Source organism: Pan paniscus, chromosome 6 (genome assembly GCF_029289425.2).
Source record: "Pan paniscus chromosome 6, NHGRI_mPanPan1-v2.0_pri, whole genome shotgun sequence".
Classification (NCBI taxonomy): domain Eukaryota; kingdom Metazoa; phylum Chordata; class Mammalia; order Primates; family Hominidae; genus Pan; species Pan paniscus.
Window position 1 is genome coordinate 60966377 of NC_073255.2, and position 26651 is coordinate 60993027.

Genomic DNA, 26651 nt, shown 5'->3' on the forward strand with positions numbered 1-26651 from the left:
CATTTAGGTAGAAATCCTTTTTTTTTTTTTTTTTTGAGATGTAGTCTTGCTCTGTCGCCCAGGCTGTAGCACAGTGGCATGATCTCGGCTCACTGCAACCTTGGCCTCCAAGGTTCAAGCAATTCTCCTGACTCAGGCTCCCGAGTAGCTGGGATACAGGCACCCACCATCATGTCCGGCTAATTTTTGTATTTTTAGTAGAGATGGGGTTTTGCCATGTTTGCCAAGTTGGTCTCAAACTCCTGACCTCAGGTGATCTGCCCGCCTTGGCCTCCCAAAGTGCTGGGATTACAGGAGTGAGCTACAGTGCCCGGCCGACATTTAGGTAGAAATCTTACACATATTCCTATCTTTGGTCTCTCTCCGCTTATCTTTGTGACCTTTTCTTTACAGATAAGAACAAATCATTTGTGGACTTGAAAAGAGTTACCATAGTAACTGAAAAAAAACCCGGGAGAGTTAAAATGCCATTCTTGCTGCTCTCTTTTAATTAATAAACTCTAAAAAGGCTAATCCACTTGGGCACTACTTAATTAACAATCAATTAGTAAGGAAAAGATATCGAAGCAGTAAACTTAAGTGACAGCGAAAAGTTCTGTTGACCAAACATGGATTCTCTCCTCCTCAGAACCAAGTTACAGTTGGAGTTACAGTAAATACTTCGAACAGGTCCTTCAGTATCCTGTAGGAAATACAGACAAAAACGCAGGTCAGTTACTTTTTTTGTTTTTCTTTTTTTGACACAGGGTCTCACTCTGTCGCCTAGGCTGGAGTGAAGTGGGGCGATCATGGCTCACTGCAGCCTAGACCTCCTGGATTCAAGCGATCCTGCCGCCTCAGCCACGCAAGTAGCGGGGACTACAAGCACGCGCCACCACGCCCAGCTTATTTTTTGTATTTTTGTAGCGACGTGGTTTCACCACGTTGACCAGGCTAGTCTGGAACTCCTGAGCTAAAGTGATACGTCTGCCTGGGCCTCCCAAAGTGCTGGAATTACAGGTCTGAGCCACCGGGCCCAGCCCAATTACTTTCTTCAGTCTGAGCATGAGCGCCGGACGAAAAGCTCTTACCTGCATCTATTTTTTTTAGAGACAGGGTCTCCCTCTGTCACCCAGGCTGGAGAGCAGTGGCGCAATCTCGGCTCGGCTCACTGTAACCTCAACCTCCCGGGCTCGAGCGCATATATATATATATATATATATTTGTGTGTGTGTGTGTGTGTGTGACGGAGTCTCGCTCTGTCGCCAGGCTGGAGTGCAGTGGCACGATCTCGGCTAACTGCAACCTCCACCTCCCGGGTTCAAGCCATTCCCCTGCTTCAGCCTCCCAAGTAGCTGGGACTACAGGCGCGCACCACAGTGCCTGGCTAATTTTTTTAAATATATATATATATATTTTAGTAGAGACGGGGTTTCACCATGTTGGCCAGGATGGTTTCGATCTCCTGACCTTGTGATCCGCCCGCCTCGGCCTCCCAAAGTGCCGGGATTACAGGCGTGAGCCACTGCACCCAGGCATCAATCGCTTATATTTTTAAAAAGATGTTTTCTTCGTTTCCTAGCCCCTTCTACCCACCTATGAAGTTCCACAGGCTTTAATGCTATTGCTATGGCCGTAAGAGGCCAAGCTGGCGGGTGCGGTTGCCTAGTACGGTTCCCTCAGAGGCAGCCGACTCTGCCCAGGGCGAGCAGCGCCACGCGGTGGGGGGACGCTCCTAGGGTCCCCGGGGCACTGGTTGGGGGAGGTGTTGGGCGCACGTACCCAGGCTCAGGTGAGGCGAGTGCGCAGCCTGGGTTGCAGCTGGCGCTGGCGGCGCTTGCGCTGGCCATTGAGGAGCTTCTGCGCGACCTTGCGCTCGTGCCCGCCAGGTGCAGCCCAGTTGGTGCGCAGCGCCTGCTCGCGCCGAGTCCGGCCCTTGCTGCGCCCGGCCCCGCAGGCCGGGAAGTCGCGCAGGTAGTAGTAGTCCAGGCAGTCGTAAAGCTCCTCCTCGTAGCTTATGGGTGGCGGCGGCCGGGCCAGACCCTGCAGACGTGGAAGCGCCCGCTCTGCGGCCGCTTCCATCCTGCCCAGGCCTGTGGCCACCGGCGGCCACCTGCCCGCGTCTGGGCGCTCCTGGAAGACCCAGCAGCCCCGCCTCGAGTTCCGATGGGCTCCGCGTGAAGGTGGGGGTGCCTTCGGCGACGCCACAGAGGCGGACCTTCGACGACGTCACAGTGGCGGTACAGTGCCTGGAGCAGGGCTGTCTTCTCCTTGGAGTGCAGCCTGGTAACCGGGACCTCCCCGCCAGGTCCTGTTGTTGCTGGAGAAGGGTAGCTGACAAACTCCAACTCAGCACAGTGTTTATGTTGGTCAAAAATAGGAAACTATGTTCAGGCGCGGCGGAGGTGGGAGGATCCCTTCAGGCCAGGCAGTCAAGAGCAGCCTGGGCAACATGGCGCGACCCCATCTCTGAAGTCCCACCTCAGCTTCCCAGCTACTTGAACTCCAAGGTTCATGGCTCCAATGAGCTATGTTCCCACTACATCACCCCAGCCTGCGAGACTGAGGTAAACTCTGTCTAAAAAAATAAAAAAGAAAACTATCCAAGTGTGCAATAGGGAGGGACTGCTTAAAGAAAACATGAGGCTGACTGGGCCCTGTAATCCCAGCATTTTGGGAGGCCGAGGCGGGAGGATGGATGGCTTGGGCAACATGACGAAACCCCGTCCCTACAAAAGATACAAAAATTAGCCGGGCGCGGTGCACCCCTGGCCTAATTTTTGTATTTTTTGTAGAGATGGGGGTCTCGCTATGTTGCCCAGGCCGGTTTCGTCCTGGGTTCAAGTGATCTTCTCACCTTGGCCTTTAGAGTTGTTGGGATTACAGCTGTAAGCCACCACACCCTTCCTGGGTTAGGCTATTTAATAACATAAGAAAGTGTGGTGACTCCGCCTCACCTTGGGAGGCCAAGGCGGGTGGATCATCTGAGGTCAGGAGTTTGAGACCATCCTGGCCCATGTGGTGAAACCTGGTCTCTACAAAAAACGCAAAAATTAGCTGTGTGTGGTGGCACATGCCTGTAATCCCAGCTACTCAGAAAGCTGAGACGGGAGAATTGCTTGAACCTGGGAGGTGGAGGTTGCAGTGAGCCGAGGTCGCACCACTGCATCCCAGCCTGGGCGACAGATTGAGACTCCAGAGTTTGAGACCAGCCTGGGCAATGTAGTGAAACCTTGTTTCTACAAAACAGACAAAAAAAGCCAGGTGTACCTGTGTCCACCTGTGGCCCCAGCTACTTAGGAGGCTGAGGCAGGGGGATCACTTGGGGCCAGCAACTCAAGGCTGCAGTGAGCTATGATCATCCCACTGCTCTCCATCCTGAGCAATAGAATGAGACCATGTCTCTAGATAGCTAGCTAGATAATTGATACATAGTTTTCTGTCGGAAATTTTTTTCCTAGATTTGAACCTGTTTTTCTAAAGTAGCATTCAACACATCAGCATTTTACAGTGTTATTAGTTGTTAATATGATTGTTTTTCTGAAATACTGTATCCTTTACAAAAGCAGTTTTGTCTTTCAAAGCACATAGATAGGTCCTTAAGTGAATTTGTCTGATGTTGGTGACCTTGGTACCATTTTCTCCAGTTGATTGGAAAAGTCAGTCAATAATTTCAGGTCACTGTTGGCCTTAAAGAAGAGCCCAAAGGTAGTAAGCAAGGGTGCTGGTGTCCAGTCGCCTTCTAGAAGCATTTTCACCTTCCCTTAATGTTTCTCTTTATGAATATAGAAGTACTGTATGTAGAATTGACCCAGTGCTGCCCTGGCAACTTTGTAGATTAGGCCAGATTTACATTTTTTACCTTTATGAGAGGCACCCTGGTAGGCTAGTGGAGTTACACATGAAGTCTGATCTCAGCTGCACTGTCCAGAGATGCAACACAGTCCAATCAAATAACATTCTCTGAGCCTGTTTCTTTAGCTGTTAAATAAGAATAATAATTATACCCATCTAAAAAGACAGCTTATTGTATTTGAGTGGTCTTTTATTTTCTATGAAACTGTCTTTAACACAGCAATTATTTTCATTGCCATACCACATTTGTGTTGTGTTTTGTTTTTGTTTGAGATGGAGTCTGTTTTTTTTTTTTTTTTTTTTTTTTTTGAGATGGAGTCTTGCTGTTGTTGCCCAGGCTGGAGTGCAGTGGCATGATCTCGGCTTACTGCAACCTCCACCTCTTAGGTTCAAGTGATTCTCCTGCCTCAGCCTCCTGAGAAGCTGGGATTATAGGTGCCCACCACCACACCTGGATACTTATTTTTATTTTTTAGTAGAGATGGGGTTTCATCATGTTGCCCATGCCGGTCTCAAACTTCTGACCTCAAGTGATCCACCTGCCCTGACCTCCCAAAGTGCTAGGATTGAGGCACTGAGCCCAGCCTCTTTTTACATAAGAATTTCTTGGTTGGGCGTGGTGGCTCACACCTGTAATCCCAGCACTTTGGGAGGCCGAGGTGGGAGGATCACCTGAGGTCAGGAAGCATTTATTATGTATTTATATGCCCGATATTATGTGAAGCACTTTACTATCTTATCAAATCTTCAGGATAGATCTTCAGTTCTCATGACTACAAGAGGATACTAAGGCTCAGACAGGAGAAGAGACGTGGCCAGCCTGTGTCCCCAGAGTCTATGATCTTACCACTAGGTTACAGTGCTTCTGGGGAGCACATGTTGTGAGGTTTTTGCTTTAAAATGAACCAATAAAAAACAAAGGCAAAAAAGGCATAAGCTATTAAAAAGTGGGAGAAACACTAAGAGAACCTTAAGCACATAACTAAAAATATTATGGAAAAGTTATTGAATTCATTAGCAAATTTACTCTAATTCTAGATTTTCATTGAGGGATATATTACTCATGATGAAGAAAAAAATGTTCATTTCAAGTATATTAACATAAATACCATCAATATGGTTTATCATGTTTAAATGTTCACTCAAAGCAATTCAGTTAAAATTCTGCATATCATACAATATTATAGCTTGCTAGTAGATTGCAAAGTAAATAGTCATCCAAATAAAAACACCAAAGCACATGATGTTTTTCACTGGTTGTTGCTATTTTTAGGTGAGAATTTGATATATACCAACAGATAGATAATAACATATTGCTAATTTCTTTCATCATCATATAAAGGTGGGTTCAGGATAGAATGGCATAAGGGCAAAGAAGAATTTGAAATCTAACATCAACTCAGTGATGCATCAAGATAAAAGTAGAGGTTGGGCGCGGTGGCTCACACCTGTAATCCCAGCACTTTGGGAGGCCAAGTCAGGTGTATCATGAGGTCAGGAGTTCGAGACCAGCCTGGCCAACATAGTGAAACTCCGTCTCTACTAAAAACTACAAAAAAAATTAGCGGGGGCGTTGTGGTGGGCACCTGTAATCCCAGTTACTCAGGAGGCTGAGGCAGGAGAGTGGGTTGAACCCGGGAGGCAGAAGTTGCAGTGAGCCAAGATCGCACCATTGCACTGCAGCCTGGGCAACAGTGCGAGACTGTCCCCCCAAAAAAAAAAAAAAAAGATAAAAGTAGAGACAATAGGGGCATCTTGGTGAATACCAAATTTAACAAAGCAGATTAAGAGAAACAGTATTAAAAAATTCAGTTAAATCTCTAAGATCCAGGGCTTTGCAATAAATATGTAAGTAAATCTCCAATATCCATGCTGAAAGTTTAAAAGAAATGATAATGATAATTAAAGAAGTACAACTTTTCCTTAGCTTTGCAGTAATCTAGAAACAAAGAATGTTTCTAATATTTAGACACAACAAAGAACCTTACAAGGAGAAACCTGTAAGTATGGCAGGATTCACCAGCAGCCCTGGGCTTGTCCACAGTACCCCATGATGAACAGTAACTCCATTGTGTAAATGCTCATGAACAAAGGATTACAGGACTTTTCCAGGTTAGACATACCATATTTTCTTTCAGACAATTCTTCAACTTGTTTACATAGATCAGCGATACGATTATTCCATTTCTCTGAAAATTGAGCAAAAGTTGATTCTCAATAATATGTCCCTATGTCAGAGCAGCACTAACATATAATAACTTATTTTCAACATTTTACATCCTCACAGTCCATATCATTTCACTGCTTTTGAAATTTTTTTCCCCCTTTTTTGGTGGTTCTTAGAATTAGTTTAATGGGAGACTATAAGTGAAGTTTTAAAGTTTAGTACCTCTTTTTAGCCTTTTAATTTCTGAAAAGCAGGAGGGCAGAAAAGATGAATCAAAAACAACAGGGAGGCCACAATGAGGAGGTCTCCAGGGGTCTGTTAGCAAACTTCCTAAAACATGTCTCAGCTGTGTGGAAATAAGACTTTACAGCAGCTGGGTGTGACAGTTCAGGCCTGTAATCCTAGCACTTTGGGAGCAGAGGTGGGCGGATCGCTTTGAGCTCAGGGCAACATAGCAGAAACCCCCCTCCCCACCTCCACCCCTGCCCCCATCTCTACCAAAAATATGAAACTAAGCCAGGTGTTGTGGCAGGTGCCTGTAGTCCCAGCTACTCAGGAGGCTGAGGCAGGAGAATCGCTTGAGCCCAGAAGGTGAACATTGCAGTGAGCCGAGACCACGCCCCACTGCCGGCCTGGGTGACAGAGTAAGACTCCATCTCAAAAAAGAAAGAAGGAAAAAAAAGGTTAAGAGGGACCCCAGACCTTAAAAATACAAGTTTAAGAGGGACCCTGGCTGAGCATGGTGGCTCATGCCTGGGATATGGGAGGCTGAGGTGGGTGGATCATGAGGTCAAAAGATCTAGACCATCCTGGTCAACATGGTGAAACCCTGTCTCTACTAAAAATGTATACAAAAAATTAGCCAGGTGTGGTGGCACACACCTGTAGTCCTAGCTATTCAGGAGGCTGGGGCAGGAGAATGGCGTGACCCCGGGAGGCGGAGGTGACAGTGAGCCAAGATCGCGCCACCACACTCCAGCCTGGCGACAGAGCAAGACTCCCTCTCAAAAAAAAAAAAAAAAAAAGAGGGACCCCAAAGCAAAAAATCCCAACACTTTGTCTCCCAATCCCAATCACTGAAACACCAGGAAAGTGTAATAGTTTTGCAGCCTAGCTGTAGTAGACTGATAGTGACCCCCCCAAAATGCTCATATCCCAATCCCAGGGATCGGTGAACATGACCGTATATGGCAAAAGGAGCTTTGCAGATATAATGAAGTTAAGGATTTTTGGCCAGGAGGATTATCCCAGCTTGTCCCTGCGGGGTTGATGTACTCACCAGGATCCTTAGAAGAGCAGGTGATGGAGAGGGTGGGAGGTGTAGTGATGGAAGCAGGAAACATGAGTCATTGAAAAAGGGCAGGAAAAGCTGATGAGTGAAGGCCGCCCCCAGGACCAGGAAATGGATTCTCCTGGAGAGCCTTGCAAGGCATCAAACCTGCTCCCACCTTCACTCAGTGGGACTGACTAGAATTCTGGCCTTCAGAACTCTAAGGGAATACATCTGTGTAATTTTAAGCCACTAAGTGTGTGGTAATTTGTTGCAGCAGCAACTAGAAGCTAGTATTGTAGTAAAGCCTCAAAACCCACCTGAAGGGGCCGGCAGGTGGCGGCTCATGCCTGTAATCCCAGCACTTTCTGAGGCCAAGGTGGGCAGATCACTTGAGGTCAGGAGTTTCAGACCAGCCTGGCCAACATGGTGAAATCCCGTCTCTACAAAGAGTACAAAAATTAGCCAGGCATGGTGGCACATGCCTGTAATCTCAGCTGCTCAGGAGGCTGAGACATGGTAATTGCTTGAACCCAGGGGGGTGAAGGTTGCAGTGAGCCAAGATTGCACCACTGCACTCCAGCCTGGGCAACAGAGCGAGACTCTGTCTCAAAAACAAAAAAACAAAACAAAACAAAACAAAAAAACAACCCACCTGAAGAAGATTTCCAGTTCTGTCAGCCGTCTCCCACCCAACCCCCAGAAGCAGGCATTCCTTTGCTGTGGGCCATGGACAGGCAGAAGGAAGCACCTCCTCATGGCAGAGGCCTACCCAGGAGAAACCCAAGGGAAGGTACTGCCGGGCCATCCCCTCTGACAAGGCCATTTTCTTTACACAGTTTCACTCTGTCTCCCAGGCTGGAGGGCAGTGGCAAGATCTCAGCTCACTTCAACCTCTGCCTCCCCAGTTCAAGCGATTCTCCTGCCTCAGCCTCCCGAGTAGCTGGGATTACAGGAGCATAGCATGCCTAGCTAATTCTTGTATTTTTAGGAGAGACGAATTTTCACCATGTTGCTCAGGCTGGACTCGAACACCTGGCCTCAAGTGATCCATGTGTCTCAGCCTCCCAAAGTGCTGGGATTACAGGAGTGAGCCACTACACCCAGCACTTGCCAAGACCTTTGATGGCAGGCCTTTTCCAGGCGATCAGTCCTTGTCTGGTCTGGTTCTGCCCCACTTTCCCTCTCACCAAGTTGGAATCCCTAGCTACTTTTCAGTAGAAGAGAGTGTGTACTCCAATCCCAGCTTGGTATGGGTCAGACCTGCATTTAACTCATGGAACCTGGCTGCTCCCCAGGCCCTGAAGAAAAAAAGGGTCTCTCTGTGGGTATGATACAGGATGGGCCTGTCCCAAGGACTCTGTGAGAGGGAAGCCCAATGTCCCACCGGGTTGGCAGGGCTGGGGAAGGGAAAGTGTTATGATAGCCCTAAGACTAGAAAGAGGCAGCAGAGGGAGCAGGACAGCACTCACATGGAACTCATGCCACTGCCTGAGTGAGGGGAGGGAGGAGTGCACGCCAGTGACGTTGGGGCAGAGAGGCGCGGTTCCAGGGCGGCTTTCCCCCTCACTTCCTGCCATGTTACTCTGATCCCCTCCAGGTGAGCCTGGCCACTTTGGGCCCAGGGTTGCCACTGGGGCCTATATCAAAATGCAGACCCCCATGGCCATGGCCCCAGGAGTAGGGCAGAATAGGGAGGAGTTCTGGACAGAGGAGAGGCAGGGGCAGGAGGGAGTAGGCCTCAAACTCCAGGAGGGGGCCCTTCCCATGGGTTCTGCTTTCTGGCCTCTCTTCCCTTACTCCTGGGGTGATCAACTGGGGAAGAACTGAGGTAAGGTTTCTCACCCTCAGGTCCAGGGGTACGATTACTGGGCCTTTAGGAAGGTGTGAGCCCCCTGAAACAATGTAAGGTTTTGTGTGGAGAGCGTGCACATGCATTTCTTGGAAAACGGTCCACAGCTCTTACTCTCAGCAGTCTCCACACTCAAAAAAGTTTAGAACTCTTGCTACAGAGCTGTGGGAGAAGCTAGATGAGGGGCCTGCCAAGGGCATTCTGGGGACTTCCTGGCCACTCCTGAGCCCACTGTCCCGTAGGCAGGCAGCACTGCTTGGTATTTGCAGAGCTGAGGAGATGGGGCATGCAGGGACAGTGAAATTGCCCTGAGATGACCCACACTCCTCAGCTGGGAAGTGAGGGGTGTGTCTCCTGCAGCATCCTCCATCCCTAGAGCCATGGGGCCAGGAGAACTGGCCCTTGCAGCAAGTGAAAAGCCTATTATTCACTCCCTCCCTGGCCATGTAGACAGTGAACCAAGGGCACTCATATCAAGTAAATGCCTTGGTCTCTGTGACCAAGGTGACCGACCAGTAGGCATTCCCAGGTGCAGTGAAGGTCCTTACATCAAAATATGCACCTGGTCACCTGAGGAAAGAGACAGGACTGTCTGAGGGGATGGGGCTGAGCTGGGTGTGGAGTGGTCCTTGTGGGTCTTGGTGAGTGGGAGGGGGAGCAGCATGAGCCCAGGCTGAACAACCAGGAGAACAACTAGGAGATAGCCTGGAAAAAGTGCTGGACCCACAAGCATTCAAAGCTGGCCAGAGAGGGAGGTGGAATAGGCTGAGAAGTCCCAAGTTCTGAAGATTGGCCCCGGAGGGCAGAAACCAGGTAAGGTGGGAAGTTACTTGCACCCTGGGGACCAGGAGCATCCTTAGCCCAGAGCAGGTGCCAAGATTTCTGGCTCTGGGTGTGACCTCAGTCTGGAGAAAAGCCCCAACCTCCACCGAGACCACCTGCCCCCCAGACTACTTCAGATGCTGAGCCCAAGCTAGGGGCAGGAAGCTAGACTGATGCCTAAGGTAATCCCAACAAAGTCTCTGGTTCCCCCCAGCTATAGGGCCAAAGGGGAATTATAGACCAATTATAGACCCCCCAGGTGCTGGCTCTCAAACTAACACTGAGCCCTCAGTGCCCACAGGAAGATACAATCAGCGCACTTTCCAGATGGGGAAACAAGCTCAAAGAAGTGCAAGAGCCTTGTCCAATGCCCCAGACCAGGACTCCAGGCCCAGAGTGTTTTTGTTTTTTGTTTTTTTGAGACAGAGTCTCACTCTGTCACCCAGGCTGGAGTGCAGTGACGTCATCTCGGCTCACTGCAAACTTTACCTCTCGGATTCAAGCGATTCTCCTGCCTCAGCCTCCTGAATAGCTGGGACTACAGGCGCCTGCCACCACACTCAGCTAATTTTTGTATTTTTACTGGAGATAGGGTTTCCCTGTGTTGGCCAGGCTGGTCTCGAACTCCTGACCTCAGGTGATCTGCCCGCCTCGGCCTCCCAAAGTGCTGGGATTACAGGCATGAGCCATCGTGCCCGGCAGGCCAAGAGTGTTTTTTGTCACTGTGTCCAGAGTGCAGCAGCTGCTCTGATGTACCCACCTGAGCCTGGCAACATTCTCCAACTTTGGAAGCCCAGGAGCACGGCCCATGTCCACAGATGCACCTGGCATGAGGTGTGCCCAGAGGGACAGAAGCAGATGAGTTTTGCCTCCTTCACTGGATTGTGAGAGCCTTGAAGGAGACAAGGATCTGCTTGGGAAAGCCCTTGAGACATCACACAAGGCTAGCAGTGAACAGTGAGCAACCTGGGGCAGTTTCCCTCTGGATGGATCCGTAGAGCCTGAATGGGACCTGGCTCAGACAGAGCTCAGTTCTCCAGGTCACTGAGGCATGGAGAGGTCACAGCTACCAAGTGTAGGAGTCTGGATTCAAAGCCAACAGCGTGACTCCAAAGTTCCTGCCCTAGCTCCTGGACCACCCACCTCTCGGGAGTCATCCTTGCAGGCTCATCAGATGCCCAGGCCAGCAGCACAGCCGGCCAGGGCCAGGGAAACTTGGGGAGCCTCAGAGTACCCCCAGGTATTGACTATGACAGTAAAATATTAAAATACTATTTTCAAAATGTATACAAGCTTAATATATTTATTCAAAATATGAATCATCAACATAATTTGCCACTAATATCTCATTCAGTCCCTTCACAGAACACATAATCCACTGGGAGATAAGAGTTTAGCAGCTGGCAGGCAGTGATGCACAGCAAAAACAAAAACCAAGAGGTGAAATAGTTCTGAAATAAACAAGGTTTTAAAGCTAAGAGAAATTATTGAATTACTAAGTCATTACCACTAATTTTGAGCCAACTAACTAATTAATATGAGATGATACAACATCCTATGCTTTGGTAAATAGAAACCATGTTTAAACAATGTATGTAATGTGACTTTCAAAATGCTCCTGGCTTTACAAACATGTGATTAAAATGTAGTAATACATGCTAAAGCGTTTCCCCCTGCAGAGCATGTTGTAAGTTTAATCAGTCACATTGAGAGTCCGGAAGATGAAGGAAAAGTTCGTGGATTTCGCTGAGAACTTACCAGAGTTGAACTCCCTCACTTTCAGTTCCCCAGCATTGGCGGGTTCCGGGACTGGTGGCTGTGGTGGCTCGTTGGTCTTTGTCTCTTAGAAGGTGGAGAATAATCATCATCTTGAAAAAGAAAAAATGGTCATTACTAAAGGAACCATCTTAGGTTACAGCCACCTCCGGGTGAATTCCCAACATTCAAAAGCTGAGCAGGGCTTTAAAGCTATTTTGAGTATTAATAATTCTTTCTGTATTGTGAACTTCAGTATACTTTTTCTAGTTACATTTGAAATGTTATTCTTTTGGGATGTGCTCAAGTGAATACTGCTTTTTCCTCGTTTTGCTTCATTATTTTTTAGTTTGCTTCATTTGAATCATCATTATAAATCTCCCTTTCTCCTCAAATAACTTTCAAGTTGATGCCAAGAACTATATTCTATTTTAAGCCTTTTCAGAAAAAGCTTTAACAAAGACAGTCACCTAAAGTTATACAAATGTAGAAGAAAGGGGATAAAATAAAGCTTAGATTGGAAAAAATATTTAAGCTTATACAAAATTCAAGCATACATAAACAAGGGAAGCTGGATAAGTGTATGTACAAATACTTTTAACAAGTGCAAAATATATAGGTTTAAAGAAATAGGGCTGCCTGGGTGTGGTGGCTCACGCCTGTAATTCCAACACTTGGAAAGGCCGAGGCAGGCGGATCACTTAAGGTTAGAAATTCGAGCCAGCCTGGCCAGCATGGTAAAACCCCATCTCTACTAAAAGTACAAAAATTAGGCTGGGTGCGGTGGCTAGTGCCTGTGATCCTAGCACTTTGGGAGGCCAAGGCGAGTGGAACACCTGAGGTCGGGGGTTTGAGACCAGCCTGACTAACATGGAGAAACCCCCGTCTCTACTAAAAATACAAAATTAGCCAGGAGTGGTGGTGCATGCCTGTAATCCCAGCTACTCAACAGGCTAAGGCAGGATAATCGCTTGAACCCAGGAGGCAGAGGTTGTGGTGAGCCGAGATTGTGTCATTGCACTCCAGCCTGGGCAACAAGAGCAAAACTCCATCTCAAAAAATAAACAAAAAAACCCACAAAAAAACAAAAACCAAAATTAGCCAGGCATGGTGGCACCTGTAATCCCAGCTACTCGGGAAGCTGAGGCAGAAGAATCACTTGAATGCGGGAGGCAGAAGTTGCGTGAGCCAAGATCGCACCACTGCACTCCAGCCTGGGTAACAGAGCAAGACCCTGTCTCAAAAAAAAAAAAAAAAAAGAAAGAAAGAAAGAAAGAAAGAAATAAGGCTACATTATTTATGAAACAGATACTGTTGACTCAGTCACCAGAAAGCCTGTGTATAAATCAGCAGTGAGATATTCAAGAACAGCACACACACACTACTCAGGACAGCTGTCGTGAGAGTTCCATGCTCATTTCTTTGTGGATACACCAGCAAGTCACTCTGCTATGATTCTCCAATACACATCATGTTAGAATTAGAGACATCTGGGCCAGGTGCAAGGCCGAGGCAGGCAGATCATCTGAGGTCAGAGGTTTGAAACCATCCTGGCCAACATGGTGAAACTCTGTCTCTACTAAAAATACAAAAATTAGCTGAGTGTGGTGGTATGCACCTGTAATCCCAGCTATTCGGGTGGCTGAGGCAGGAGAATTGCTTGAACCCAGGAGGTGGAGGTTGCAGTGAGCTGAGATAGTGAGATAGCGCCACTGCACTCCAGCGTGGGCAACAGAGCCAGGCTCTGTCTCCAAAACAAAACAAAACAAAACAAAAAAAGAATTAGAGACATCTGGATCGAATCAGCTGCCACTGTCATCTTCTAGTCCCCTAAAGTGTCAGGTAACATCCTATTAAGATTGCTACTCACACATCATCTATAAAATACGGAAAATATCATTTTAAGAAATCTTTTTTTTTTTTTTTTTTTCTGAGATGGAGTTTCATTCTTATTGCCCAGCCTGGAGTGCAATGCTGTGATCTCACCTCATCACAACCTCCACCTCCCAGGTTCAAGCGATTCTGCCTCAGCCTCCTGAGTAGCTGGGATGACAGGCAGGCATCACCACGCCCAGCTAATTTTGTATTTTTAATAGAGACAGGTTTCTCCATGTTGGTCAGGCTGGTCTCGAACTCCCAACCTCAGGTGATCCTCCCACCTTGGCCTCCCAAAGTTCTGCCAGAGAGGAGGGGCAGGAACAATAGTGATGCACCCGGCAGAAGAGGTAATATTTTCCAAACATAAACATTAGCGTAACCTTATTGGACTTGTAAGAATATATATATATATATTTTAGTAACAGAAGCAGAAGATTCTCCTGAACTGCATCATTTCAGCTAGCATTTATTTACTCAAGATTAAAATAATACAACAACTATAAAAAGTCAAGAGGTGGGCAGGCACGGTGGGTCACACCTGTAACCCCAACAGTTTGGGAGGCCGAGGTGGGTAGATCACCTGAGGTCAGGAGTTCGAGACCAGCCAGTCCAACATGGTGAAACCCCATCTGCACTAAAAATACAAAAATACAGTGACATTCACAGTGGGAAATTTTCATACTGGCTGGAAGCATCCACCAAAATTAAATGTATGGATTATGTGGGTTTCATTTTTCAGACTATTCCTGTTCCCCACTGACACAAATAATTGGAAATTGGCTATAGTAGCTCTTTGAGAAGATTACAGAAACACAGTGAATGCTTTGTGCAGCTGGATGAGTTGGGAATGTGGATCTTCTGATTTTTTTATTATTTTTTATTTTTTATGTTTTTGAGATGTGTTCTCACTGTGTCACCCAGGTTGGAGTGCAGTGGCATAATCTCTGCTCACTGCAACCTCCACCTTCTGGGTTCAAGTGATTCTCCTGTCTCAGCCTCCCAAGTAGCTGGAATTACAGGCACGTGCCACCACACCTGGCTAATTTTTGTATTTTTAGTAGAGTTTAGTAGGGTTTAGTAGAGTTTAGTAGGGTTTCGCCATGTTGGCCAGGCTGGTCTCAAACTCCTGGCCTCAGGTGATCCACCCACTTTGGCCTCCCAATGTGCTGGGATTACAGGTGTGAGCCATCACACCTGGCCCAGGTCTTCTAATTTTTGTATGTGTGTGCACTAATAAAAGTTTTTCATGCAGAGCTTTCAATTAATTGATATATATTTACTGGGAACCTTCTATATTCAGTTAGGGAATTTGAAGTAGACCACAGACCCTGATCTCTAGGGAAGCAGGGTCTACCTGTGAGAGCTTATACAGCAATACAATGTCAGTAGCCATTCAATACAATGGTTTAAGCCAAGAAGAAACTAATATTTATTTTAGGGTTATAGAGTATACAGTGCCTGATTGGAAGAGACATGAGAAATTGACAAATGGCTTGAACAAACTATAGATGAAGTAGGAAAATGGGTTGGTGGGATCTGGGAGGGCTTTAAGAGAAAAATTTTTCACAGCCTGGAAAGCAGGTGGGTAGCACCAGGGGGTGGAGGAGTGAGGGGCATGGGGGTGAGGGACTGGGGTAAGAAAAGCATTCCTGAGTAGAACCTCAAAAGCAAAACCTCAGAATGGAGAAAGTAGAAGACAACTTTTTTTTCTTTGTCGACCAGGCTGGAGTACAGTGGCACGATCTTGGCTCACTGCAATCTCCACCTCCCAAGTTCAAACGATTCTTCTGCCTCAACCTTCTGAGTAGCTGGGACTACAGGCATGTGCCACCACGCCTGGCTAATTTTTCTTGTATTTTTAGCAGAGATGGGTTTTCACTGTGTTAGCCAGGATGGTCTCAAACTCCTGACCTGTGATCCGCCTGCCTCGGCCTCCCAAAGTGCTGGGATTACAGGCATGAGCCACCATGCCCATCCAGAAGACACTTTTTTATGTATAAGTTTGTTTCTGGATTTTTAGTTTCTTGAAATATTTACTTATTGACTCTAAATGGACTTATTATATTGGTAGATCTGCAAGAGAGTACTATTATTTTAAAAAATACAGGAAAAAGGCAACTTTTTAAAATCAGACCAGAGTGGCTGCAATGGAATGTTCTGGAAGGTGGGCAGTTGGCGGCAGGATTGAGTAAATTACTTTGAACCAGACCGTGGTAGACCCGGTAACTAGGTCAAATAACAAAATGTTTTTCTAGGGCGAGATGTTGTTTTCACGAAAACGTATTGCTACATGTTTTGTTCATGCCCAAGTGTGCTGTCTGTGAAAAAATAAATTGCTTATTTATTTTTTGAATATGCATATGTTAACAAAATTCCGAAAGACACAAAAAGGTATGTAGCCCCAGTTAAGTCTCCTGCTCACCCCTGCCCCCTGGCAAGCCAGTCCTTTATTCTAAGACAATGTAGCAGGTTTTGTCAGGAGTTCTTGTTGCATGCTATTTGCCAACATCCAAGGTTTCTGGGCTTAGAAAGAGCCAGTGTAATCTGCATCATTTCAAGTTGTGCTCAGTTTTCAAATTCTAGTCCTCAACTGCAGCCCAAAGCCAGCACTGTCAAGTGAACACTGGTTGCAAGAATTGTCAACATTGCCCACGCGACATTTCTTTATTTATTTTGAGATGGAGTTTCACTCTTGTTGCCCAGGCTGGAGTGCAATGGCACAATCTCGGCTCATTGCAACCTCCACCTCCCTGGTTCAAGCGATTCTCCTGCCTCAGCCTCCCAAGTAGCTGGGATTACAGGTGCCCACCAAACGCCTGGCCAATTTTTGTATTTTCAGTAGATACAGGGTTTCACCATGTTGACCAGGCTGGTCTTGAACTCCTGACCTCAGCTGTTTCTCCCACCTCAGCCTCCCGAAGTTCTGGGATTACAGGTATGAGCCACTGCTCCCGGCCAATGCAGCATTTAGTATATAAGTGCATGAGCTTCTTTTGGGCTTTTGGGTTCTAAGGCACAGAACATAGTCAAATCATCTCAGGCCCAAAAAGGAGCTGTTGTCTTGTAAAGCAATCTCACAGAATCCGAGGAAAGGACTAGAAATAGAAGCAGCCTCTGGGGAACTGTGTCTTGGCATCACAAACTGAAGCCTGTCTTCTCTTTCTCTTTCTGATTGTGTGCTGTGGGTTTGTGCAATTCATCTCTTTGTGCTGATTAGCCCTTTTAGTTGTTGTTGAAAATTGTCCTCTTCCCTAAATCGATATGACCTTTCAGCTCTAGTGCTCACCACCCCTGTTGGCAAAAACTTCTATGCCTTTTAGCTCAAATTCTTGTGAGAATTGGATTGTACCAGTTTGTCTCCCTGAGCTGGGCCACACACAAGCAATGGCTCACACTGGCTGGCTTTGGTCACATGTCCCTCCCTGGTCCCCTGAGCTGTTATTTGAGCAGGATCAAGGGAAGGTCAAATGGCAGGTTAGAGGTCCCTTTCAGGCAGTTCAGAATTATCCTTTTGACCTTATCCAGTTTCCACTGCTGTGTGTAACCTCCTTAAGGACAAAGACCCTGAGGGTGTCTAGCTTGGCACTGAACACATAGTTTGATGTGCAGTAAATATTTGTTAGTTTTATTGATTTTCGCCCCCCTCTTGGAAGACACTATCCTTCAGAAAGGACTGAAAAGTCTGCATTTTAGATATTTATTCAACTGCCATTAAAGGAGTGTGGTGAAGCAGATAGGACTCAAAAATCAGTTACTGCCAGGAGGTAATGATTTGGAGCTGTGTGTTTCTCTTTTGAACGGGATCAATAGATTATTTTCATTAGAAACCCAAGGCCAAAAAAAAAAAAAAAAATGGCACTGAGGCAGAGCAGCTATAGCCTGGGATACATCCTTTAGATAGAATTTTACTATGTCTACTCAGGCTCCTGAAAGTGTGACAGAGTAATAAACTCTTTTTTTTTTTTTTTTGAGACAGAGTCTTACACTGTCACCCAGGCTGGAGTGCAATGGCATGATCTTGGCTCACTGTAACCTCTGCCTCCTGGGTTCAAGTGATTCTCCTGCCTCAGCCTCGCAAGTAGCTGCGATTACAGGTGCCCGCCACCATACCCAGCTAATTTTTTGTATTTTTAGTAGAGACTGGGTTTCACTATGTTGGCCAGGCTGGTCTCGAACTTCTGACCTCGTGATCCACCCGTCCTGGCCTCCCAAAGTGCTGGGATTACAGGCGTGAGCCACTGTGCCCAGCCTGAGGGATAAACTGTTAATTGGAATATCTTGGAGGGTGGACAGCCCTAGTGAGTGAAAATGTGAAATTATGACAAGCATTTAGCCAAGTACAAGGCCTACTTTAATGACTAGATAAGAATCTTTGAAAAGAGCAGAATGTTTACATGCAAATGATGCTGATAATGTGAATGTTAAGTATCCAGAGTTAATTTTCTTAAGTAGATTCACTTTTCCCCTTCCGATTTTGTTAGAATTGATCATTTGGTTTGCAAACATGTTTCTAGAATCGCTACTAATTTCAGAAGAGCTGATTCTGGATGTGTATTTTATTGGCTTACAAAAACTTACCTTTCACTTGTGAATTTATAATTGCCAAAAATTGGGTTAAATTCAAATTGTTTTCTTGGGGAAAATGTTAGACAAGGGATGAATGAAGCACTTATGTTATGCTAAGGTAAATGTATGTGCATCATTTACATTTGGTACATAATCAAGAAGTATTATCTGGCCGGGTATGGTGGCTCATGCCTGCAATTCCAGCACTTTGGGAGGCCAAGGTGCAAGGTGCTTGAGGCTAGGAGTTGGAGACCAGCCTGGGCAACATAGTAAGACCTTGTCTCTACAACACATTAAAAAAAAAATAGCCAGGTGTGGTGGCACACACTTGTAGTCCCAACCACTCAGGAGGCAGAGGCTGGGGGACCACTTGAGCCCAGGAGATCGAGGCTGCAGTGAGCTATGATGACAGGGTTTCATCATACTGACCAGGCTGGTCTTGAACTCCTGACCTCAGGCTATTTGTCCACCTTGGCCTCCCAAAGTGCTGGGATTACAGGCGTGAGCCATTGCAATTCAGTCTGGATGATAGAGCAAGACCCCAGTCTAAAAAAAAAAAAAAAAGAAAAAGTGTCATTTGTCAGGAAGCACTAGGAAATGGGATTTTGGAAATCAAAGTCCTGACATGGAGCAAAGGTGACCAGAATAATCTCTCAGCCTGACTTTACCTTATCAGGAATTGGAGAGTGTCTATCCCTTTGACCCCAAGCAGGCCTTGTGACTACTTTAATAAAGAGGGCACAGAAAAAATGACTCTGGGTCAGATCAGGCATAGCTCTTTGCTGGCCTGGCAGCTTCCAGTTCCTGCCTCTTGGGAACCATCTGCCTTAGAAGTGTGTTCACCATTAGGTCTCTGTGTAGTAAAAAGTCCAATTCATGTGGAGAGGCCTGGAAGATGTGGCACCTGTAGAATGATGGAGGCCAGGGAGTACCGAGGCACCACACATGAGGGTGAGGAAGCCGTCTTGGAAGTGGATCCTCTAGTCCTCGCCGGCCCAGCTTGTGACATGGAGAGCAGAGATGCACCATCAGCTGAGACTTTCTGACCCACAACATCAAGAGCAGCTTAACTGATGGTTTTAACTGTTGAGGTCATAAGTCACTTGTTTCTTCTGGGCCTCTATTGATTCATCAGAAAAAGGACAATGGTACCTTTTTCTCTGTTTCATAGGGTTGGTGTCAGATTTATCATAAGGTCATACTGAGATAATATGTGAAAGTTGTTTTATAGGTTAAGAATGCTAAGAAATGGAGCACAGTGGGTAGGCTTAAAACATGTGACTTAGCCAAGCATGGTGGTACGCCCCTGTAGCCTCAACTACTTGGGAGGCTGGGGCAAGAGGATCACTTGTGTTGAGGGGTTGGAGATTGCAGTGAGCTATGATTGCACCACTGTACTCCAGCCTGGGTGATGGAATGAGACCCTGACTCAAAACCAAACCAAACCAAACCAAAACAAAATATTTTGATTAAAAAAATTTTTTTTTGAGATGGAGTCTCGCTCTGTTGCCCAGCCTGGAGTGCGGTGGCACAATCTAAGCTCACTGCAAACTTCACCTCCTGGGTTCAAGTGATTCTCCTGTTTCAGCCTCCCATGTAGCTGGGACTACAGGCATATGTCACCATGCCCAGCTAATTTTTGTATTTTTAGTAGAGACGAGGTTTCACCATGTTGGCCAGGCTGGTCTTGAACTCCTGACCTCAGGTGATCCACATGCCTTGGCCTCCCAAAGTGCTGGGATGGGAGGTGTGAGCAACTGCATCCGGCAAATTTTTTTTTTTTTTTCAATGTGATGTGTCCCAGTGTGCACGGTGAATGTGACAGATGCTGGTTGTTCTTATGATCACAGCTCTTGAAGACCCTGGTATTATCTATCTTTGGTCCTCAGGTTCCCTTGCTGACTCCTATCTTTCTTTTTTTTAAAAAAAATTTTTTTTTAGAGACAGGGTTTCCCTCTGTCACCAAATCTGGAGTTTAGTGATACAATGATAGCTCAGTGCAGCCCCGACCTCCTAGACTCAAGTGATCCTTCTGTCTTAACCTCCTAGGTAGCTAGGACTACTGATGTGAACACCACCACTCCTGGGTAATTAAAAAACATTTTTAGAGGTGGGGTCTCACTATTGCCCAGGCTTTTCTTGAACTACTGACCTCAAGTGGTTCTCCTGCCTCAGACTCCTGAGTAGCTGGGACTCCAGGTGTGTACCACCACACCTGGCTAATTAAAAAAATTTTTAGGGATGGAGTCTTACTATATTGCCCAGATTGGTCTCAAACTCCTGGCCTCAAACTGCTCTTTTGCCTCTGCCTCCCAAGTAGTTGGGACTACAGGTGTGCACCACCACACCTGGCTAATTAAAAAACTTTTTTTTTTTTTTTTTAGGATAGTGTCTTATTGTATTTTCCAGTTTGGTCTTAAACCTCTGGCCTCAAGTGATTCTCCTGCCTCAGCCTCCCAATTGGGACTACAGGTGTGAGCCACCACACCCAGTTAGCTTCTATTCTCTAAGCCAGTTACGTGTCATATGTCAGAGGACCCCAGGGAAGGGTAGAGGAGATCCTGATTCTAGAATTCTGTTTTATGATTCTTGTGCTATTGACATACTGGCCACTCCAAAACACAAGGCCCAAGGAAATTTCACAATTTCCTTGAGGAGTCCATTTGCATAAGTGTCTATCCATGCAAACTTGTTGAAAGTGGGGTAGAGTATGCAAGAAACTGTTGATGTTATTGCTAATTGGAAGGCAAAACAGTCAATTTTGAATGCATCTCCTTCTAGAGGAATCTAAATCAAAGTGCTTATCTTTTGTGAACCCCAAATGCATCTGTGAGTGCTAAGATATCCCCCTTGTGAGTGTGTGGGAGTGAGAATGGATAGATGGCTTAATAACTGGAAACACAATTGCTTTCTTGTCTTTTCTTTTCTTTTCTTTTTTTTTTTGAGACAAAGTCTCACTCTTTCACCCAGGCTGGAGTGCAGTGGCATGATCTTGGCTCACTGCAACCTCCACCTCTGAGGTTCAAGCAATTCTCTTGCCTCAGCACCAGAGTAGTTGGGATTACAGGCCTGCACCATCATGGCTGGCTAATTTTTGTATTTTTAGTAGAGATGGGGTTTCACCATGTTGGCCAGCCTGGTCTTGAACTCCTGACCTCAAATGATCTGCCCACCTTGGCCTCTCAAAGTGCTGGGATTACAAGCTTGAGCCACCATGCCCAGCTAGGATTGCTTTCTTAGAGACCATCTGTGAGAACCAGAGATGTGGATCTACTCAAAATGTAGTAGGGGAAACCAATGGTGAAACCTCAGTAAGACAGAGTATAGTCATCAGGTCCAAAAAACTATTAATAGAAACAGGCTTGAAATCAAAGACTAAGACAGAGCTCTGGTCAGTAAATGTGTCTGGATCAGAGAAGACTCAGGATGTTACCAAATTGAACTGGGGTCCCCTTACCCAGTGCAGTAAAGCCAAACATCCACACTGAGGTTTTGCAGCAGGAGAAAGGAGGGCATTTATTTGCAGGGCACCAAGCAAGGAGAATTGGGCAGCTCACACTTAAGACCTGACCTCCCTGATGGCTTGTAAGCAAGGATTTTTAAAGGCAGGGGTAAATTTCAGGAAAGTAGAAGTTGCAGGCAAAATTTTAAACCAATACATGAAGGTTATACATTGATTTGGCCCAAAAAGGCAGGATATTTTGAAGTGGAGAGGCTTGCAGGCCAGAGGTGGATTCAAAGACTCTGATTTGTGATTGGTTAAGGAAGTGAAGCTTTGTGTAAAAACTTGGGGTCAAGCAGAAAGGAACGTTAAGGCCTGGCCTGTGGTTGTGACTTCCTCCAGGCCCTGCAGGAAGAAATTTAGAACAAATAATTGCAGCAAAAATTCAGTCCTCAGCTCCCCCTTATCTGAGATCTATATACCAGCAGATCTGTTTGGTGGGGCCTGGGTTTCTTCTTGCTTACCAGGTTGCTCACTTACTTCTCAGGGCTAGCTAGGTGCCTGGAATTTCCTTAAAGGAACTCAAGATTTTCCTTTATTTCCATCCTTGGGGGGCCCAGCAGGCTTCTAAGAAGGTTCCCTTCTCCTTCTCAGGGATGAATGTGGTAAACATCTCTCAAGAAGCCTGTCTGCAGTGTGTGCTTTCTCACTGTAGGGTGGCCAACTGTTTTTTGTTTTGTTTTGTTTTTTTGAGACAGGGTCCCACTCTGTCACCCAGGCTGGAGTGCAGTGGTTCCATATTAGCTCACTGCAACCTCCGCCTCCCAGGTTCAAGCAATTCTCTGGCCTCAGCCTCCAGAGTAGTTGGGGTTACAGGTGTGCACCACCATACCCAGCTAATTTTTCATATTTTTAGTAGAGATGCGGTTTCACCATGTTGGCCAGGCTGGTCTCAAACTCCTGACCTCAAGTGATCCACAGGCCTCGGCCTCCCAAGGTCCTGGGATTACAGGCATGAGCCACCGTGCCTGGCCTGGCCAACTGTTTTGTTTTGCCTGGGACATCCCTGCTTTTAGCACTGAAAAACCCATCTCCTGGGAAATCCCTCAGTCCTGGGCAAACTGGGATGGTTGATCACCCTTGATACCTGACTTTTTGCCTTGATTTAAAGGGTCAGAGATGGGGCAGAAAGTACTTAGACAGACACACCCTATATCAGAAAGGAGGCTGCTTTAGCCTCCCAGCACAGTGTATACTCCTTGTAGGGCCCATATATAATAGAACAAGGAGTTGATTGGCATGTATTCTGCTTTGTGACATTGCTAGTGGTGGTGAAGAAGGGTTCAGCGCAACCAAACCATGCAGAGTTGTTTCAGCTACTTTCACACCTCCCTGGGTCGGGGGTTGTATATGACCCTGCTCATGCCTTTCCTGGTAAACCACTAGTACCCTTGCTAATAGCAGCCTCTGAATGTGGGCCATTGTGACAGGTCCTCCTACAGGAGACAGGAGTCTAACTTTGGAGAGTCCTAGCGGCAGAGAGCACAAGCTGTGTGCTAGTGGGAAAGTGACCACAGATGTGATCCAGTGTTTCATCTGCAGACTCTAAATATTTACTGACCTCAAAAGCAAATCCAACAAAAACAAAACTTGACAACTGGGACCTAATTAAACTAAAAAGCTTCTGCACAGCACAAGAAACTATCAACAGCGTAAACAGACAGCTGACAGAATGGGAGACAATATTTGCAAACTATGCATCTGACAAAGGACTGATATTCAGATTCTATATGGAACTTAAACAAATCAACAAGAAAAAACCCCCAGATAACCCCATTAAAAAGGGGGCAAAGGACATAAACAGACACTTTTTGAAAGAAGACATACAAGTGGCTAACAAACGTGAAAAAATGCTCAACATCATCAATCATTAGAGAAATGCAAATCAAAACCACTATGAGATACCACAGCACACCAGTAAGAATGGCTATTAATAAAAAGTCAAAAAACTCCACCAGATAATGGCAAGGTTGTGTAGGAAAAAAAAAAATCCGCTTATACTCTGTTGGTGGGAATGTAAATTAGTTCAGCCCCTGTGGAAAGCAGTTTGGAGATTAATCAAAGGACTAAAAGTAGAAGTACCTTTTTTTGACCCAGCAATTCCATGACTGGGTATATGCCCAAAGGAAAATAAATTATTCTACCAAAAGACACCTGCACCTGTATATTCTTCACAGCCATATTCACGATAGCAAAGACCTAGAACCAGCATAGGTGCTCATCGACAGTGGACTGAATAAAGAAAATGTGATACATGTAAACCATAGAATACAGCCACAAAAAAGCATGAAATCATGTCTGTTGTAGCAACATGGATACAGCTGAAGGCCATTACCCTAAAGGAATTAATGCAGAAACAGAAAACTGAATGCTGCCTGTTCTCATTTATAAGTGGGAGCTATTCACTGGGTACACATGGACACAAAGATGGAATAATGGACGCTGGAGACTCCAAAAGAAGGGAGGGAGAGAGAGGAGAAGGGATTGCAAAACTACCTATTGGGTACTATATTCACTCTTTGGGTGACTGGGTCAACAGAAACCCAAACTTCAGCATCATGTAATATTCCCATGGAAGAAACCTGCACATGTACCCCCCAAATCTATAATAAAATAAAATAAATGTTTACTGATATTATATTAAGTCAGGTTCTCAAATGTTAGCATACACCAGAATCCCCTGGAGAGCTTGTTGAAACACAGATTCTTGGGCCCCATCTCCAGAGTTTCTGATTCAATAGAATTGGGAAAGGGTCTGAGAATCTGCATTTCTAACCAGTTCCACATTGATGCCAATGCTGCTAGTCCAGAGACCAAGTTTGAAAACCACTAGATTAGGTGCTAGGAACTCTGACATCTCAGGAAAAGCCCAGCAAGGGGGGAAATCATTGCTGTTTTACAGAAAGAATGTATGTCGAGCAAAAGGGACAAAATGGTTTGCCAAAGTGGCCACCACTAAGTGACAGAGCTGGGGATTTAAATTCCTCTTTTCTGACTGCAACTCCAGGCTCTCTGTCTCCATCTGGCTTCCTTCCCATTTGAAGGAGAAGCATGCCAGGAATGGTTGTGCTCTTAACTTCCAAAGAAGTCCACATATTCCAGATCTCTACATTGATTTAATCCATTCTTCTCATAGTCTACACTGAACTCCAGGTAGTGAATAAGAAATCAAATTCAAGATTGAGGAGCTTTATCCCTATTGTAAAACATGCAACTTGTCCACTTTCTGAACTTGGTTTCCTTGACTCTATTTAACACCTCATCCTGTCTCCAATCTGATACCGTTATTTGAATGCAAATTATAGGTCTTTGGGAAAGGTCAGTGTAGACACATTCTAATTCCTAACAGAGGCTGCCCATGCAGTTTGGAAATCAGTATTTTGTAGAACTCTCTTCGTGCTCTAATGAAGACAGTGTCATGGAGATGAAGGCTTTTAGAATCCTGGTATCATGTTACCTGGATTTGAGAACGCTCAATTGGGAAGTACAATTTCACTGACTTTTGGAGTGAAATGTCCTGGGGCTGGACAGGGCATTAGTAATTAGAATTCATTACTCTTTTTCATAAAGTAGAATTCTCGTATTTTTTCTTAGGTAGCTTTTTGTTAAATGAGATTGTACAAGACAGAGCCTTGTAAACTGCACAGCCTCAAAGTATTATTATGACATTAATAATTGCATATGAATACATTCTGGAATCATTGACCTTAAAAGACATGGGAAGATGTATTATTACCTATTGCAAAGAGTTGTTCCTGGAGAGACTCATGAGTCAGATGAGCTAATGAGATGCACTAGTCCATTCTCGCACTGCTGTGAAGAACTACCTGAGACTGGGTAACTGATAAAGAAAAGAGGTTTAATTGGCTCATGGTTCCACAGGCTGTACAGGAAGAATAACTGGGGAGGCCTCAGGAAACTTACAATCATAATGAAAGGTGAAGAGGAAGCAGGCATATCTTTCACATGGCCAGAGCAGGAGGAAGAAAGTGAAGGAGGAGGTGCTACCCACTTTTTTTTTTTTTTTTTTGAGATGGAGTCTCGCTGTTTTGCCCAGGCCAGAGTGCAGTGGTGCTATCTCGGCTCACTGCAAGCTCCGCCTCCTGGGTTCACGCCATTCTCCTGCCTCAGCCTCTGGAGTAGCTGGGACTACAGGCACCCACCACCACGCCCGGCTAATTTTTTGTATTTTTAGTAGAGATGGGGTTTCACCATCTTAGCCAGGATGGTCTCGATCTCCTGACCTTGTGATCCACCCACCTCAGCCTCCCAAAGTCCTGGCTACAGCCTTTTAAACAACCAGATCTTGTGAGAACTCACCATCACAAGAACAGCACTCACTATCACAAGAACAGCAAGCAGGAAATCCACCCACATGATCCAATCCCCTCCCACAAGGCCCCTTCTTTAACATTGAGGATTACAATTTGACATGAGATTTGGGCAGGGACACAGATTCAAACCACATCGGATGCTGATAAGCCAGTGTCATGTGCTTGTAAAAAAAAAAAGTGATGGTAAACAGGAAAAAGAATAGATGTGCTAAGAAAAAAGGCATCTTCTACCAACTGCATTTAATTTTTTTTTTTTGAGACAGTCTCTCTCGGTTACTGAGGCTGGAGTGCAGTGGCACAATCTCGGCTCACTGCAGCCTCCGCCTCCTGGGTTCAAGTGATTCTCATGTCTCAGCCTCTGGAACAGCTGGGATTACAGGTGCACACCACCATGTCCGGCTAATTTTTGTATTTTTAGTAGAGACGGGGTTTCACCATGTTGGCCAGGCTGGTCTCAAATTCCTGACCTCAAATGATCCCCCCACCTCCACCTCCCAAAATGCTGGGATTACATGGTGAGCCACTGCGCCTGGCCCATTTAATTTTTTTGATGGAATATCTGTACTGTTGGAATGTGGAACTACGGAATATACATAGAGTCTACCAAGGCATTTGATATTTTCTAAGTTTGAAATTTGGGTTGTATGGCATTACAACCACATGGATTCAAA

General features: G+C 45.8%; 1 protein-coding gene across 1 annotated transcript; it reads right to left on the reverse strand.

The window, feature by feature from the left end:
• Nucleotides 1-465: 465 nt before the first annotated feature.
• Nucleotides 466-2199, reverse strand: NUPR2 (nuclear protein 2, transcriptional regulator). The gene is made up of 2 exons (XM_003811390.5): nt 1762-2199; nt 466-682 (listed from the first exon to the last, which is right to left on the reverse strand). The coding sequence occupies exon 1, from the start codon at nt 2059-2061 to the stop codon at nt 1768-1770; it is 294 nt and encodes a 97-aa protein (XP_003811438.1). The 5' UTR covers nt 2062-2199; the 3' UTR covers nt 466-682; nt 1762-1767.
• Between the last annotated feature and the right edge of the window lie 24452 nt (nt 2200-26651).

Bases quoted from the DNA above. Each gene is read 5' to 3' on its own strand.
- NUPR2 (XM_003811390.5), bottom strand. From the start codon at position 2,061: ATGGAAGCGGCCGCAGAGCGGGCGCTTCCACGTCTGCAGGGTCTGGCC.